Genomic DNA, 17,094 nt, shown 5'->3' on the forward strand with positions numbered 1-17,094 from the left:
GAGAGGGCAGGGCAGGGGCCTGGAGCACAGGGCAGAGCCAAGAGGGACGGCAGGAGGCCCGGCGGGGACTTGGCAGGAGCCGAGGCTTCAGGCCTGCGCTGGGGCCTTAGGTTGCCTCTAATGAAAAGCCATGCCCTGGGGGACTTTCTGTTGCTCTGAGGAGTGGAGGGGTCAGCAGCAGGTTGGTGCCTGGGGACCACTTCAGCTGGCCGCTTGCCCTAGGCTGGCTCCCCCTAGAGTGTCTCCTGAGGTCTGTTGAGTTCCAGGCATCTCCTGAGTTCCAGGCCCTAAGATGCTTATTTGTGAACTTCACCTGCAAGCCACATGCTGTGCCCCCACAAGAACCTCCTGCTCAAGTGGAGGTGGCTGGACCTGACTTTCCTTGGACCTCAGTCTTGTGTGCTGTCAGGGGTGGCATTTCACACTTGCGGGCAGGGTCCTGTACTAGAGGGCTGGGCTCCAGGGCCAGAGTCAGTGCCCACTCCTTGCTGTAGCACCCAGGATTCTGTGCATCCACATGCTGATGAAAGTTGGTGGAGAAGCTGTCCCTATTATTCTTATGACTACTGTAACAAATTACACCAACCTAGTGACTTCAAACCACACAGATAGATTACTATCTGAAATGGCTTTCACTGGGGTAAAATCAAGATGTTTGCAGGGCAGTGTTCCTTCTGGAGGCTTTAGAAGAGAATTCATTCCCTGGCCTTTTTTAGTTTCTAGGAGGCACCTGCATTCCCTGGGTTGTGGTCCCTTTCTCTGTTTTCAAACCCAGCAGTGTAGCATCTCCCAGTCTCACTCTGATCCTACTGCCTCTCTCTTTTAACGACTTTTTGTTGTTATTTAGTGTTTTGTTTTGAGACAGGGTCTCTGTCACCTGGGCTGGAGTGCTGTGGTGTGAGCTGGGCTCACTGCAACCTCGACCTCCCAGGCTCAAGCAGTCCTCTCACTTCAGCCTCCTGAGTAGCTGGGACTACAGGCACATGTTACCACACCTGGCCGATTTAAAAAATTTTTTATAGAGTTGTGTCTTGCTATGTTGCCAAGGCTGGTGTTGAACTCCTGGGCTCAAGTGATCCTCCCTGCTTTGGCCTCCCAAAGTGCTGAGATTACAGATGTGAGCCACCATGCCCAGCCTAAGGACTCTGTGGTATTACATTGGGCCCACCCAGATAATCCAGGATAATCTTATCTCGAAATGCTTAACTTCACTCTGACAACAATGACCCCCAAAAATCCACGACGCCTTAATTTAATCACTTCTGCAGAGTCCCTTTGGCCATGGAAGGCAACATGTTCACAGGTTCCGGGGATGAAGATGTGAACATCTTTGCAGGGCAGTTTTCCCACTCCGGGTTATCGTGTATCACAGGATATCTTGGTGTTCATATTGGAGACCGGTGACCTTAACTGAGTCACTTTTCCCGTCACTTACAAGCTGTTGGGAGCTTGGACAAGTTATTCAACCCCTCTGTTCCCTAGCATCTTCATCCAAGGGTTGTTGGGACCGAATGAGTTAGCACATGTCAAGTGTCAAGAAGTCCCCATTTTTCCTTGTACCTTTTCTAGTTCTTACCTACATGTACACTTATCTTTCTCTTGTTATAGCCGTAGGCACAAGTGTGTTATTTTTTCCCCATGTTTTACTTTTGTAGGTTGCAGTATAGGTGCAGTGCGATGATTTGAAGGCAGACACTAGTCCACAGAAAGTGAGGTGGCTGGTAGGTATGCCACCCTCCACCCCCGTTGCTGATTTTTTTGTAGTACTCATAAGATTGCTCTGGTGCTATAAAGAGTACTATAGTGAACCTATTAGTACTGATAGCCTTGTCCTACTTTTGAGTTGTTTTCTTAGAATAAACGTTTACACTTGGAATCATTGTAAAATCCCCTCGAAATGCTCTAGAAGGGTTATACAGCTCATTTACACTGCTGCCACACCTTATTGGCAGTGAGTATTAGCTTAAAAGGAAAAAGATGTTTTTTATCCTTTTGGCAAATACAGCTTGCGTGCCTGCTGAGTGTGGGCCGTGTCCTGGGTGCTGGGAAGAGACAGGCACGTCTCCTGTTGTCATGGAGCTGGTCTCCAGCAGGAGAGGGCGACTGTTGATTTAACAGAACTAATAGCACCTCGTTATTCCTTCCATTTGCATTGCTTTCTTCCCTCATTCTTCTAAAAACAAAAAGCAGCTTTATGGAATACATTGTCAGGTCTTGTGGTCCTGACCACATTTTTAAACCTCCGGACATGGTGATGTGTATGACCTTTGTGGGGATCTCTGTCTCTGCCGACATGTGCTGTGATATTTCAGAACCCCTCACCTCCCCCAGGCAGCGCTGCTTTCACTCATTGCTGGAAAACCTGTGCTTGTGTTGCCAGGGACTGATGTCATGGTTCGGTGCCTCAAGCTGCTGAAGGAATTTAAACGGAATGACCATGACGATGACGAGGACGAGGAGGTCATCTCCAAGACAGTGCCTCCTGTGGACATCGTGTTCGAGCGGGATATGCTCACGCAGACCTATGACCTCAGTAAGTCTTGTTCCCACATCAGCTTGGATGTGGTTCCCGAGAATCTGAGTCAAGAAGTGCTTTGCCCACATGTGGAGAGAGGACTCTGCTATAGAGAATGTAATACAATGGGAAGCGCCTTGGTTCCCCAGAAGGGTTCAGGCTTTGAGGTCAGATTGGAGTTTGAATCCTTGCTCTGCCACTTAGCCATATGACTTTAATGAGGTCTCTGAGCCCCAGTTTCCTCATCTGTAAAAGCAGGCATTTTAAAGTTCTCCAGAGACACAGAATCAGTAGGAAAAATATATGTAGATGTATGAAAGGAGCTTATTAAGGTAATTGGCTCGTGCAGTTATGAATGCTGAGAAGTCCCACTAGCTCATCTGTGAGCTGGAGGCCCAGGGAAGCATCAGAACTAGGGAAGCCGCGGGGGCATGTCCCAGTTACCTAAGGCTGGAGAGCCTGGAGTTCTGATGGCCAAGAGCGGCAGCAGAGGGGGCTGCAGCTCCAGAAGAGAGAGAGGGCAAGTTCGCCTTCCTCTGGCTTCTTGTTCTGTCTGGGCCCCTGGCTGATGGGATGGTGCCCGCCCACATGGAGGGCAGATCTGTCCCACGTAGTCCACTGAGTTACACACCAGTCTCCTTCAGAAACACCGTCACAGGCACACCCAGAGATAAAACCTGACCAGTGATCTGGGTATCCCTTAATCCAGTCCCATTGACAACTAAGGTTAACCATCACATGTCGAGAGCATCAACACTAGCACATTATGAGGATAAATGAATCAAAATAAAAGAGCTGCTATAGGGTCTGGTGCATAGAAAGCACTGAAAAAAGAAAGCTATTACTATTATTATTCAAAGGTTCAAGAGCTATCTGTTGTTTTCTAAGATTGGTCTGGTGTTACCACAGGCCAGGAATCTATGATAAATGGGCAAAGAAAACATTCTCTCCAATTCCTAACCCTTCCCCCAGGTCCCCTAACTTCTGTGTAGCAAAGAAAACATTCTCTCCAATTCCTAACCCTTCCCCCAGGTCCCCTAACTTCTGTGTAGGACAGCAGTGACCTAGTGTCATAGGTGGTGTGGCCTCAGGTCCCTGCAGGGAGGACAGAGCAGAAGGTGAAGCGGCTACAGGGGATCTGACTGAGCTGTGGGGTCAGCCCAGCCTTTTTGGAGGGCTGTTTGGTAGCTCCCTTCACATCTCTCAGAATGGGTTCCTCACAGCACAACTGGGGAAACGCTGCCCTTAACCCTTTCTTTTTTCTCTTTCTTTCTTTCTTTTTTTTTTTTTTTGAGATGGAGTTTCACTCTTGTTGTCCAGGCTGGAGTGCAATGGCGCCATCTCAGTTCACTGCAACCTCCGCCTCCCAAGTTCAAGTGATTCTCCTGCCTCAGCTTCCCAAGTAGCTGGGATCACAGGCATGTGCCACCATACCCGGCTGATTTGTTTTTTTTTTTTTTTTTTTTTTTGAGACAGAGTCTCACTCTGTTGCCCACGCTGGAGTGCAGTGGCACGATCTCGGCTTCTTGCAAGCTCCGCCTCCCAGGTTCACGCCATTCTCCTGCCTCATCCTCCCGAGTAGCTGGGACTACAGGCACCCGCCACCACGTCCAGCTAATTTTTTTGTATTTTTAGTAGAGAAGGGGTTTCACCGTGTTTGCCAGATGATCTTGATCTCCTGATCTCGTGATCCGCCCGTCTTGGCCTCCCAAAGTGCTGGAATTACAGGCGTGAGCCACCGCACCCGGCCAAAAGGAAGATACTTCTGAAAAGTCAAAGAGCTTTGCCACCACGTCTGCCTTGCGGCTCGTGTGCTTTACTGCTGGGACTACCTGCCTACCTCCCAGTTCCTAAGCCAGCTCCTTCCTGGAGTTCTTAGTTCCAGCTTAGTAGGATGCATTTAAAGGGCCTCTGAGCGGCAGATATACTCACAATCCTGACATACACCAGCTTATGACAGCCCAGGAGTGGACAAGCTACACACAGCAACAGTGGGGCCCAGTGGTCTGCGAGTCATTTACTCCAGAGTCGAGGAATACCATTTCCTTTCAAAGTCCCCGCTTGCACGACTCTTACGGGACCGTGCAGTAGTCAGAGTCCACAATGCCTCTGTGTCTATCAAGAAACACTGGGAAATGAAGAATACACATTAAAAAAAGTTCTGAATTAAAAATTATTTTGATGCTTCTTAAAGAGGTCAGTTTCATTGATCTGAAACAGTTCATTCATGCGAAAGGGCTAATTTCTTGCCATTGGGTAAAGCCTATTGGGTTCCTGCATTTTCGTATTTCAGCTGTTGATCACCTGACATTTAGTATTTTAACGTGGTGTCGTGAGATAGTAAGCATTCAAACATTAGCTGTTAGCGTTACTAGCCTAGCATAGTATGTTACTCAGAGGCTTGGGAGGGAAGCACACTTGGGAGGATAAGGGAGAGAAATGGCGTATGTTTTGTTCTGTCTGTTAATTTCACAGCATTGAAATGTCTGCTGAAAAAGTGGGCTGGAAACTGACTTGTGCAGAACAGCTCCTTTGCAGCCGTTTGGGTTCATGTGTATTGTTTCTCACAGTTGAGCGCAGAGGCACGAAAGGAATTTCCCAAGCTGAAATCCGAGTGGCTATGAATGTGGGAAAACTAGAAGCAAGAATGCTGTGCCGACTCCTTCAAAGATTCAAAGTTGTCAAGGTAACATCATGAGCCTTCCCCCAACACTCCTTGTCTTTGGAGGTACATGCGGTGTATTCGCTAAGGAGCATCTCAGTCAGAAGATTCGATGGCCTGACATGTGTGTCAAGGAGGCAGTTGGCCTCCCCGGGGCTGAGTGCAGTCCATAGCCATGTTATGTCTCTCCCTCACTGTGGTTCCTGTTTGTCTTCACTTTTTAAGAATTGAATGACTTGTCAGCTTTGAAAAGTCAGAAAGTAGCCGGGCATGGTGGCCCACACCTGTAATCCCAACACTTTGGGAGGCTGAGGCAGGTGGATCACCTGAGGTCAGGAGTTCGAGACCAGCCTGGCCAACATGGTGAAACCCTGTCTGTACTAAAAGTACAAAAAATTAGCCAGGCGTGGTGGTGCATGCCTGTAATCCCAGCTACTCGGGAGGCTGAGGCAGGGGAATTACTTGAACCCAGGAGGCAGAGGTTGCAGTGAGCCAAGTTGGCACCATTGCACTCCAACCTGGGCAACAAAAGTAAAACTCCATCTCAAAAAGAAAGAAAAGTCAGAAGGTGATGTGGCCACCCCAGGAGCCTACTCCCATGTGGGGACAGTCAGCTGGGGCTGGCCACTCTGTTCACCTGCTTGAGACAAAGCAGTGCTCTCCAGGGTTCCACCATCCCCACCTGGCCCTCCTTCTCATGCATGTTACTTGCCGGGTGCCTGGGGACATCGAGTTGTCCAGCTATGCCCGTCTGGCACTCTTCTTTTGTAATTCAGACCTGTGGTCTCAGCCCCTGACATGCCACTCTCGTCTTGCTCACGATCTGGTCATCTGGCTGGAAGGCAGTATTATAGTTGGGTGAATGACTGCAGCACACTTAGCCCCATCCTGGCATGTGGTGGTACCTAGATGTTACTCTTTTCCTGTCAAACGCCCTGGGAAGAGCCCCTTGCCCTTTTCTGGAAGTTAAAATGGGTGTGGATCACTGATGCCCTGTCCACCAATCCTCATGGCAGTGGCTAAGTGGAGCTCGAGTTCTCCAGGCTAACTTTTCAGTCTGCATCACAAACACTTGCTGCTTACTGACCGTTTTGTGTGGGCCACGTCCTGTCCCAGGCACTGGGGCTATATGGAAGGTTAAGTCAGGGCCCTGCCCCTGAGAAGCTCATAGCCTCATAGAGCAAACACACATTCAGGGTTGTACTTCAGAAAAGGATCCCTGTGGAAGCAAGACCTGGGGGATTACAGAGAGGAAGAGCCTGGAGGAAGCATCAGTGTTGCCCAACCCAGGGCCCAGGCAGTAAGACAGGAGACACAGAAGAAAGACAATGAGGAAATAGACGCCACAGACCACCTGAACCCCTGTGGGTGTGATGCCCTCTTTGCAGTGGGATAAACACATCTTATTCCCTCTAGGGATTCATGGAAGACGAAGGTCGGCAGCGAACCACCAAGTACATTTCCTGCGTGTTTGCAGAGGAGAGCGACCTAAGCCGGCAGTACCAAAGAGAGAAGGCCCGCAGTGAGCTCTTAACCACCGTGAGCCTGGCATCTATGCAGGAGGAGTCGCTTCTGCCTGAAGGCGAGGACACCTTCCTCTCTGAGTCGGACAGTGAGGAGGAGAGGAGCAGCAGCAAGCGGAGACGCAGAGGGTCCCAGAAGGACACAAGAGCCTCTGCGAACCTCCGGGCTAAGACCCAGCCTCATCACTCCACCCCAACCAAGGGTAGGGAGCGCGTGGGGCGGGCGGGGGCTGCGTGCACTGCACTACTGGGCACCTGCAAGAAACACCCCTTCAGTTCAGCAAACGCCTGCAGTTGCCCTTGGAACCATCCTAATGAGAGGCCCGATGCTGTCACTTGTACCACATCATCATGGGTTTGGAGGAGAGGGTCCTGTGGTATCTCCTGGCTGCTTGCAAATCATTTCTTCATGGCCGATGTTTTGTTTGCTTGCTTTTACTATTAAAGGATGGAATTTCATAAGCTTCCTCTGCCCCCTCCCCTCCAACAGTCTAAGACTCCTCCAAGTTTTTAGTTTAGTTATAGAAAACTTTTTTTAAATGCATAGTGAGTGGTGCTGATGACCCATTTGCAAATCTGGTACCCAGCTCTGAGCCCCCTGGGGACATTGTTAAATGTCCATCTTAGGAGGGACTCCTACTGGCATTTCATAGGTAGAGGCCAGGATGCTGTTTAACATCCTGCAATACACAGGACAGCCCCTGACACAGAGAATTAACTGACCCAGACGTCAGCACTGGCCAGGTGGAGAAGCCCTGCTGTAGATGAGAGGCTAGAAGGAGGAGCCCAAGCTACTGCTGGTCTACTTCCCTCATCTTTCAACTGACTCTCAGCAGAATCCTCTGGCCCGTGTGGGTCTGGTCTGACTGCCAAGCAGGAATGCCCTCCTGGCCTCCCCCTTGATTTGTTCTACCTCTTTCCTCCACCACAGGTGGGTGGAAAGTTGTAAACCTACACCCATTGAAAAAGCAGCCACCCTCCTTCCCAGGAGCCGCTGAAGAGAGAGCCTGCCAGAGCCTTGCCAGCAGGGACAACCTCTTGGATACCAGCAGCGTCTCAGAACCCAGTGTGTCCTTTGTCTCCCACTGTGCGGACAGTAACAGTGGTGACATAGCTGTGATCGAGGAGGTCCGGATGGAAAACCCAAAGGTCAGTGCATGCAGAGGGAGGGAGTTGTCTCCGAGAAGGAGCCTGTGGCCTCATGGTTTCTGTGTTTAGGAATCACATGATCGCAGTGGAGTCATCCACAGCGAGAGTGCTGCGTGCCGAGGCCTGCCTGTGCTTCCCGCCGAGGTCTGCCTGTGCTTCCCGGGCAGTAGCGCGGTGCTCATTTACACACCACCCTCATGCAGCCTGGGCCCTACGCAGAGATTGTCTGCATGGTTATCCACCCAGTGGCTTATTAATTTCCAACAACTTATTCTTTTCAGTTAGATTTGTTTTAGAGGGAAACCTATATGCCTAATTTAGATCAATGGTTCTTACCCAGTTTTACCCCTTTTCTGTTCATTGGATGCCACAACTCTCTATGGAGTCAGGATTGGCATTTACCCCAGGGGACATTTGGCAATATCTGGAGACAGTTCTCAGTGCCACACTTAGGGAGAGGCTGCTACTGGCATCCAATAGGGAGAGGTTAGAATGCTGTTAAACATCCTACAATACACAGGACAGAGCTTCACAGCAGAGAATTTCCTGGCCCAAATGTCAGCACTGGCAACGTGGAGAAACTCTGCTTTAGATAAATGGCCAATATCATTTGTCGTAAAAAAGAAAGTAATCATAGAATAGATACAATAAAGTCAAAACTGTATTAGTACATTCCAGCCAGTTACTGTTATGTATCAAGGAGTTAAAGACACAGTGAAGTCAAACCAGTACTTTCATGAATATAATTGGAAGGATCAAAAGATAGTTGATAAGGAATGCCTTTCCCATTATGTGATTCAGTTCACCTAATGCCATGTCAATACTGGACACATAACTACCTCAGACACTGCCAGTGCCACCCCCTGTATTTTGGAAACACTGAGTAGAGAATGAGGCACCTAGCACGGAGTAGTAGATGCATGATCTGGGGTGGCTTTTGATGGTGTTGCTGATGTTTATGTATGTTTTTTAATTAATTAATTTTTTTGAGACAGAGTCTTGCTGTGGTGCCCAGGATGGAGTGCAGTGGTATGAGCTCGGCTCACGGCAGCCTCCGCCTCCTGAGCTCAAGTGATCTTCCTGCTTCAGCCTCCTGAGTAGCTGGGACTGCAGATTTTCTCTTCTGCAGGCACGTGCCACTGCACCTGGCTAATTTTTGTATTTTTTTTGTAGAGATGAGGTTTCATCATGTTGTCTAGGCTGGTCTCAAACTCCTGGGCTCAAGTGATCCTCCCAACTCAGCCTCCCAAAGTGCTGGGATTCCAAGTGTGAGCCACTGCGCCTGGCCACTGCTGTTTCATTCAGCCCTGTAAGGTCAATGTCAGCTTTGGTCTGTGAGAGGAAAGCGAGGCCCCTAGGGATAGAGTAACTTGCCTGCGCAGTCCCTACCCTATGCCACTTCTCCCTTTTTGGAATGGTAGCCTGTACTTTGGAAGTATTTCTATGGCAGAGGTGATGGGGCGTGGGGTTGATTTTTTTCTAGACCCTTTCAGGCCTTTTCTGTTCATTGGATGCCACAACTCTCTGTGGAGTGAGGATTGGCATTCTTTCTAACCAGGGAGGCCGGGCCTGCCAGCAGTGGAACCCAGCAGGTCCCCTAGAGTCCCGCCTGCCTTCCTCCCCCTGCCATCCCCTTTGTACCTCTGTGCACTTCCACCAGGTCTTAAAATCCCTGACTTGTTTCCTAGCTCAGCTCTTCCTCTCTCTCATGGAAGTCCATTCCCAGAGTAATGGCAGCACCGTGGTCCTCCCCACATCCTTGCTGAAAAGAATGGCACCCACTGCTTTCCTGGAGGCTCTTGGCAGAGCACGTTCCCTTTGCTGTCCAGCAGCCCCATGGAAAGTGGCTAGATTTACTCACATGATTTTCCCCCAAACTTTTCACCCTGAAACACAAGGGTGAACAAAGGACTTTCTGCCCCTCTTGGGACCCTTCTTGAATCTTTGATTCTTTCCCCCTTCAACAAAGAACTGTGTCTTGCCTGGAGCTCCCACAGTGGACAGGGAAGTGGGCTGGGGCCTGGCTGTTCAGATGCCATCACCGAGTGACCTCCTTGGGCACTTCCTCATTTCCTGAAATTGCTACTCCAAGCTGGGAGGTGACAAGCAGAACATGCCCTGGGGCTACCATAAGGCGCTGACTTGGGTCCAGTGATTCACAAGATGTGTATTAGAGTTAGGATTTCTTTTCCATATAGGGTTCACATTTGGGCTTTCACATTTTGATCCAATGTTGGGTGAAACAGTTCATCTTAAGCTCATTAAGAGAGAAAGACATTACAAGATAAGTAGATGATTTAGTGGGGATAGAAGAGGAAGCACAGATCCACTCATCCTAATTTTCCTAGAGGAACCCTATTCTGAACTCAAAAGCCGTCTTCTGCCTCATGTCACTTTTTGTCCAGAGACTGCCCTGGCTTCTTCCATCTGGAGTCAGAGGCCCCATCCTGGCACGTTCACTCCCCATGAAACCCTGGAAATTAGCCACACAGCCCTGGTTTCCTCTTCTGTACCATGGGAACTATGATGATAAAAGTGTTAAGAGTTTTTGATGGAAAAAACCCAACAATACCTGGCGTGTAATTGTCAGTATGTCAGTTTCTTCCATTCCACTGTGGGAGAACCAAAGGGGAATTGAGGGAACACTTCAGGAGCTGCTGGAGTAGATGCCTCTGATTTCTGTCCTGAAACCAGCTGATCTTCATAAACTGGCCCAGGGTCCTCTGCTGGCCGATGTCTTTTTCAAAGCATTGAGATGGTAGAGTAGTGGGATCCTGTGTAGGAGAACAGGCTTCTCGGCTTCCCTTCTTGAAAGATAGAAGTTCCTTGAAGAGGGCCAGTGCACCCACAAGAGTGGCGTGTGGCCCCCAAACCTTGCCAAGCCCATTTCATCTTGTGCTTTTGGTCTCTGTTCTAGGAGAGTACCAGTTCCCTGAAGACTGGGAGGCACAGCTCAGGCCAAGACAAACCACACGAAACTTACCGACTGCTGAAACGCAGGAATCTGATCATAGAAGCTGTCACCAATCTTCGCTTAATCGAGAGTTTATTCACGTAAGGAGCTGTCTGTCTGTCTTCTTGCACTAACAGTAATCCTTCTACCAGTTAGTCATCACAAGCCATGGACACCACTGAGCGGCCTTCAAATCTGTGTCCCACTGTGTAGATTCTCGTCTCGTTCCTTTGCAGTAGGAAGGATTTAGAGTTTACTCTTATTCAAAAGGAGCAGATACTGAGGAATTATCAGCACACTAGTCAGAGAGAGAATGACTGAGCAGGAAGCAGAAGTCACAGGGAAAGTGCGTTTGTCTTTTCCTTACCTGGAAGATGGTTGCTCTAGAAGGGCTATGGAGACACTTAAGCGGGTAGTAGCATTACTTCCAGACTTTTAGTTCTCCATGGTGCATTTTGTGCAAATAGAATCTTCTAGAGGAGAAAAAACAAGAGACACAAGTAGAGCTTCTGTGTTTGGGATGGAGTAGAGGCTCTGAACTCTGATGTGGTTCTTGTAACCTCCTGTCACCACCACCTCCTGGGTGGCATTTTCAGGGCTTCTGAGGCACCCAATGTGAGAGCCACTTGGTGAGGAGGAGCCTTACCTTCCATCAGGGACATGGCTTCTTCCTCATACTCCGTCTCTAACGAGGGCTGAATGGGAGGGGGTAGGGACCATCTGCACACACTGTCACCTTGTTCTCCTCCTCTGAGTCATGAGAGGTTTAGCTAGGTGTTCCTAATGTCCCTTCTGGCCCTGCATTCTATTTTTTATTCTTTTTCTTTTTTTTTTTCTTTTGAGATGGTGTCTTGCTCTGACGCGCAGGCTGGAGTGCATGATGCAATCTCAGCTCACTGCAACCTCTGCATCCTGGGTTCAAGCGATTCTCCTGCCTCAGTCTCCTGAGTAGCTGGGATTACAGGCACCCACCTGGCTAATTTTTGTATTTTTAGTAAAGACAGGGTTTCACCATGTTGGCTAGACTGGTCTCAAACACCTGACCTCAAGTGATCCGCCCGTCTGGGCCTCCCAAAGTGCTGGTATTACAGGCGTGAGCCACCACGCCCGCTGGCCCTGTGTTCTGTGATCAGTGATCTAGAAAGATCACCATCGTGATTCAGTAAGACCTAGAGGTAGTCAAAACGCACTTCAGATCTTAGGGGCTAGTGATAAACCGAAGCAGCCCTTATCTGGATGTTAAATTAGCATTCGACTTGGTGAAGACAGGTTTCTATCATGGTGCACAGTTTCCCTGCCATCATGATCTCAAATTGTAGTCTCTTAAGCTGCTGGTGAAAGACTCAGCTGTGGAGCTGCTGTCTTTGGTGGCTCGTCCTTATCTGATACGTTTGCCACAGAGGGAAACAATCACTAACGTCTCAAGGAGTCATTCTTTCCAGGGTGGGGAAACCCTCTTTGATCCTTGCCTGTTTCTGTTGGTACCGTGAGGCATGTCTCCGTTGCCTGGGTTGAGGAAGGCCTTCCACGTTGAGATTGGGAATGTTATCTGCTTATTTTGTGATTCCCAGGATTCAGAAGATGATCATGGATCAGGAGAAGCAGGAAGGTGTGTCCACCAAGTGCTGCAAGAAGTCCATCGTCCGCTTGGTGCGGAACCTGTCTGAGGAAGGTCTCTTGCGCTTGTATCGGACCACCGTCATTCAAGATGGCATCAAGAAGAAGGTAACCAGGGCCTCCCCTGATGTCCAGAGCCAGCCTAGTGCTGTTGCAAGTTTTTGTCTAGCTTCTCTTGTCATTGCTGTATCCTGGTAGTTGCTTTATTACCAGTGACTGGGAATTTCCCATTACGCCTCCTGATTTGGGGAATATAGGTTAGCTGGAAACAGAAAAGAGCAAAAATTTGCTAGGATTGTAAAGCATGTCAACTCCAGGCAGCAGCTGTGCAGGCATCCAGCCCCGCAGCCATCCAGCCCCGCAGCCATCCTTGAAGAAGCAGAAGGCAGGCAGAGGCATATTGAAGTTCAGTCATTGTGGGACAAATGAAATAACATTTAGAAGGTGGGAAATTTAGACTAAGCAGCAAGAACGCTTTCCTCAGAGAGCTGAGGAAATATCCCAGAGGAAGCAATGGCATCGAGTCAGTGAGGATGCGCTGCCGGGTTATCCGATGGGAGCAGTACATCTCTTCCGCCTCGACATGTCTATTTCTGTAAAATTTAAAGTTTGGGGGGATGCATTCCCATAGCAACTGTAGCTCAGCAGCTTCATGGACATTCTAAGGCACACGTTTTTCACAGTCAGGGTAATTTGTGATGGTACAGCCAGGCACCAGGGCCAAAGGGAATGGTTGTGTGGGGACAGTCGCTCATAATTTCCTGACCTTTTCTTCTGACTGCATTTTAAATCTCTGCCTTAAGAAAGCTCTGCTTTGATATTTTGTTTTCTTAATAAGCTAGCAAGGTCATTTTTGCTTTTCTACTTTTATTTTTTGAGAAATTTGAAAACTGCAGAGCAGTATGAAAAATGACTTAAGAAACAACAGTGTCTATCCTTCCCACATTGACAGCTCTTCTCAGTTTTTATATCTACTGTAAGTCTTTTTAAAATAAAACAATAATGTTCCCTGGCCCCTGCTCCCTGCTTCCCCACCAGCCTGCCACTTGTGCCCTGAGCAGTGGCAGTGGGTTCCTGCGCTGCCCTCTCTCAGTGAAGGCCGAGAAAAACTAGCCCAGTAGCAGCAGTGTCTTCGATTTCTGTTCATCTTCAAAGAGTACAGTCGCTGAAGACAGGAATCCCCCCACCCTCCAGTCTAGGGTTAGGGAAAGGCAGGCAGGCATAGGCATTAGCTATGTCTCCAGGCAGTGCTGGAGGGAGTGGGCAAGGGACGGGGGCAGCGGGTAAGCATGCGGGACCACATAACCTCAAAAATGAAAGTGCCCAGGCCTCTTGCCACAAGGTCCCACTATAGTAGCTGGAAAGGGCTTCCGTCGTGTGCATGTAACTCTAGTACCAGCGTAGGTTTCCAGGCAAGACTTTCTCTGGCACCCAGAGCATGTGCTGCTGGCAGCCTTTGATCTGCTGGGGCCATGTGGACTGGAGCTGGTGTGCCTGTGTCAGTCTTTTGCCTTTGCTCCTGTGTTCTCCCCCGCCCATGGGGCCTCTGGGAAGTTTGCTGGGCCATTTGGCTGTGGAAAGTGGGGCAATGTGAATGCTGTATATTTCTCCCTTGCCTTTGACTTCTCTGAAATGTTGCCTCACTGCATCTCATTTGAGCTTCACAAAACCACAAAGCTGGTGGTTGGGGATGGGGGCGGGGTGGTCCTTATTTCACAAATGAGGATCAGGAGAAAATGAGCCAAGAGTGGCGTTCAGGAGCCCTCGTCTAGGCATTGTTGCCTGCCCCGTTTCCAGATCTATCTGAGCCCGTGTTCAGCATGAAGCTGCTGGCCAGAGTGGATACTCAGACAGCCTGACCTTGCTGTCCCCTGCCTCAGCAGAGACAGGCAAGAAGCATGGCTCCCTGGGGTCCTGGCCATCCTCACCTGCCACAGCATGACTGGTGCGCTCACACACACCGTGCTCCACTCCCCGACTCCCTGCTGAGCGTTCAAGTTACTTCCCTTCCACACAGTCTGTTTTTCTTTTTTTTTTTTTTTTTTTTTTTTTTTTTTGAGACGGAGTCTCACGCTGTGTCACCCAGGCTGGAGTGCAGTGGCGCAATCTCGGCTCACTGCAAGCTCCGCCTCCCAGGTTCAGGCCATTCTCCTGCCTCAGCCTCCGAGTAGCTGGGACTACAGGCGCCCGCCACCACGCCCGGCTAGTTTTTTGTATTTTTAGTAGAGACGGGGTTTCACCATGTTAGCCAGGATGGTCTCGATCTCCTGACCTCGTGATCCGCCCGCCTCGGCCTCCCAAAGTGCTGGGATTACAGGCTTGAGCCACCGCGCCCGGCCGCACACAGTCTGTTTTTCATCTTGTGTATCTCTCATGAAGTGATAACCACCTTAACTGTTCAGCTTCAGTAGCTCGGAAAAGGTAAAACAACAAAAACAGCTCTAATTCTCTGCCGGTTTGTTTGGACGTGCGCCTGGCAGGAGTCCCATGATGGCACTCTCAGCAAGGGTAGATCAATGAAAGCCGCTTACCTTTTCCAGATGGAAGCCCTCAGGACTCACGAGCAACTGGGAAATTCTCAGATAGTGGGAAGGGGGCACAGAGCAGCCCGCCAGGTAGCAACAGAAACCAGTGGGCTGTGACAGCCCAGTGAGGGATTTGCAGGGGGACGGCTCTGTGTCCTGGCCCGATTCCTCAGTAGGGCTGAGCAGCCCCGGCACCCATGGCAGAGCCTGATTGCTTGGTCACTTGAGGGGTTTGGCTGCCAGTAGCTGCACCAGCATACTGTTCAGCAACACATTTTGTTTCGATCTCCTAATTGTGTTTTGGAAATGTTAATGAAAACAGGTGTGACTGAGGTTCCACCAAGAATCGACTTGTGGAGCCAAGTTTTCCTCAGCTCTTCTCTGACCTGTGGGATGCTCCAACCTCTCTCTCCAGGTGGATCTGGTGGTGCACCCGTCCATGGACCAGAACGACCCTCTGGTGAGAAGTGCCATCGAGCAGGTCCGCTTCCGGATCTCCAATTCAAGCACAGCCAACAGGCAAGTGGAGGCGCCTGGGAGGAACCCATAGCAAGGCTGCCAGGCCTGTGTGTCAGCCTGCAGCAGTCCATAAGAGCCCTTTCTTTATACCTTCATGGATCAGTGGATTTGTTGGTTTGGAGTTCATGGTCCATGATATCCTAGTCTAAATAAGGACCAATTTCAGGATTCTGTAGGGGGGAAAAAGTCCTAATGGTCTTTATTCTGTCTGATAGAGTGTGGACAGAGCACTCCCCATCGTAGGCCTCTGAAGTCTGACACTCACTCTCATAATGGCTCACAGTGATTCTGGTTGCCTTTCTCAGATCTTCTCTAATTTCATTCATAAACCATGTAATGAGCTGAGAGAAAACTCAGGGGAGGGAGAAAGTTCTTAGCTGTGTCTCAGCTAGAAACTCTCACAGGCAGGCAGAGGGCTGATCTGGCTTGCACATGCTGGTTTGTGGGATCTGCTAAGTATTGGCCACACATACTTTGAATAGGTTGCTGGTTAATTTCTCATATAATTCCTGACTTCTAGCATTGATGCATATGTCAAGAGATCTAGCATATTGGATTCCCTGTCTCACAAGGCAGCACCCATAAGTGGGGGTGCCCTCTCCAGGGCCCCACAATCCCTACCACCCCCAAAAGTTTCAGTGACTTGACATTTTGTTTGCATCATCTCCCTGGCCCCTACAGGGAGCAGAATTTGAAACCCCCAGGCCAAGAGGCTGTATCTGATTCACGCAGACAGACTCTGTCCTTTCTCTTAGCCCTTGATTTTCTCGGTACATTATTGCATGTTTATTTGAACTGCAGGGTTAAAACTTCCCAGCCTCCAGTGCCCCAAGGGGAGGCAGAAGAAGACAGTCAAGGAAAAGAGGGCCCAAGTGGATCAGGGGACTCTCAGCTGAGTGCTTCCTCTAGATCAGAAAGTGGACGGATGAAAAAAAGTGATAAGAAAATGGGCATAACCCAGCTTAGAAATTATCACCCCGTTGTAGGTAAGCAGCAGCTTCTTGTCTGTGTTTAGTTACATTTGATTTGTTGTTTGTATGACGATGTTTGAGGCACTTGGTCGTCTCCATTCGAGCTCTGAGCCACAGTCAGAAGAATCGCATCTGAGCTGTGGGCTGGATCCTGTTACTCTGGCCGCATAACTTCTTCCAGCGTCTGTTTGCCTATCTGCAAAATGGGGACAATTCTGCCTGCCATACCTTACAAGGCTTTGGATAGACTCTGACGAAATCCAGCTAGATGTCAATATGAGGAAAGAATAATTTCTTCTGCTGAATGTCCTTGAGCTGGAACATTCTACAAACGACAGAAAATTTCTCCCTGTCCCGACTCGACAAATCCCCCAGCAGCACAGTCATTGATGAGTCTGAGTGCTCCTATAATTTCCTCAGAGTTGGAGCGCTGACGGATTCCCTCCTCCCTCATTTCTGAACTTGTGCTGAGCAAGGCAGGTGGCCATGGCATTATAATCAGGATGCTTAGCTCCTCTCCAGGCCACGGCACATATGCTGGTTCAGGAAGGAGGGAAAATTTGGCTCATCGGGGCCCGACTGTCTGTCAGGCAGCATTGGGTCCGAGACACAGCAGACCCAGGGATTCCAAGTGGAAGAGATTGTGTGTGTGATTTCCGT

At 49.5% G+C, this 17,094-nt stretch overlaps 1 protein-coding gene across 3 annotated transcripts in view; it reads left to right on the plus strand.

Annotated features, from left to right (window-relative positions):
* Positions 1-17,094, plus strand: part of GTF3C1 (general transcription factor IIIC subunit 1) — an 86,940-nt gene that overhangs the window by 33,755 nt on the left and 36,091 nt on the right. For 2 of the 3 annotated variants that reach the window (XR_002519192.2, XM_003916708.5), the window contains exons 7-14: positions 2,381-2,533; positions 5,086-5,201; positions 6,594-6,903; positions 7,632-7,849; positions 10,767-10,903; positions 12,374-12,527; positions 15,360-15,463; positions 16,265-16,449. Coding sequence is in view for 2 of the 3 variants with exons in the window: in XM_003916708.5 (XP_003916757.1) it covers positions 2,381-2,533; positions 5,086-5,201; positions 6,594-6,903; positions 7,632-7,849; positions 10,767-10,903; positions 12,374-12,527; positions 15,360-15,463; positions 16,265-16,449 (1,377 nt within the window). In the remaining variant the exon portion in view is untranslated. The remainder of the gene's footprint in view (positions 1-2,380; positions 2,534-5,085; positions 5,202-6,593; positions 6,904-7,631; positions 7,850-10,766; positions 10,904-12,373; positions 12,528-15,359; positions 15,464-16,264; positions 16,450-17,094) is intronic. The other variant, XM_009196199.4, reaches the window with a different exon arrangement.

The sequence above is a fragment of the Papio anubis genome, chromosome 18, assembly GCF_008728515.1.
Source record: "Papio anubis isolate 15944 chromosome 18, Panubis1.0, whole genome shotgun sequence".
NCBI classification, from domain to species: domain Eukaryota; kingdom Metazoa; phylum Chordata; class Mammalia; order Primates; family Cercopithecidae; genus Papio; species Papio anubis.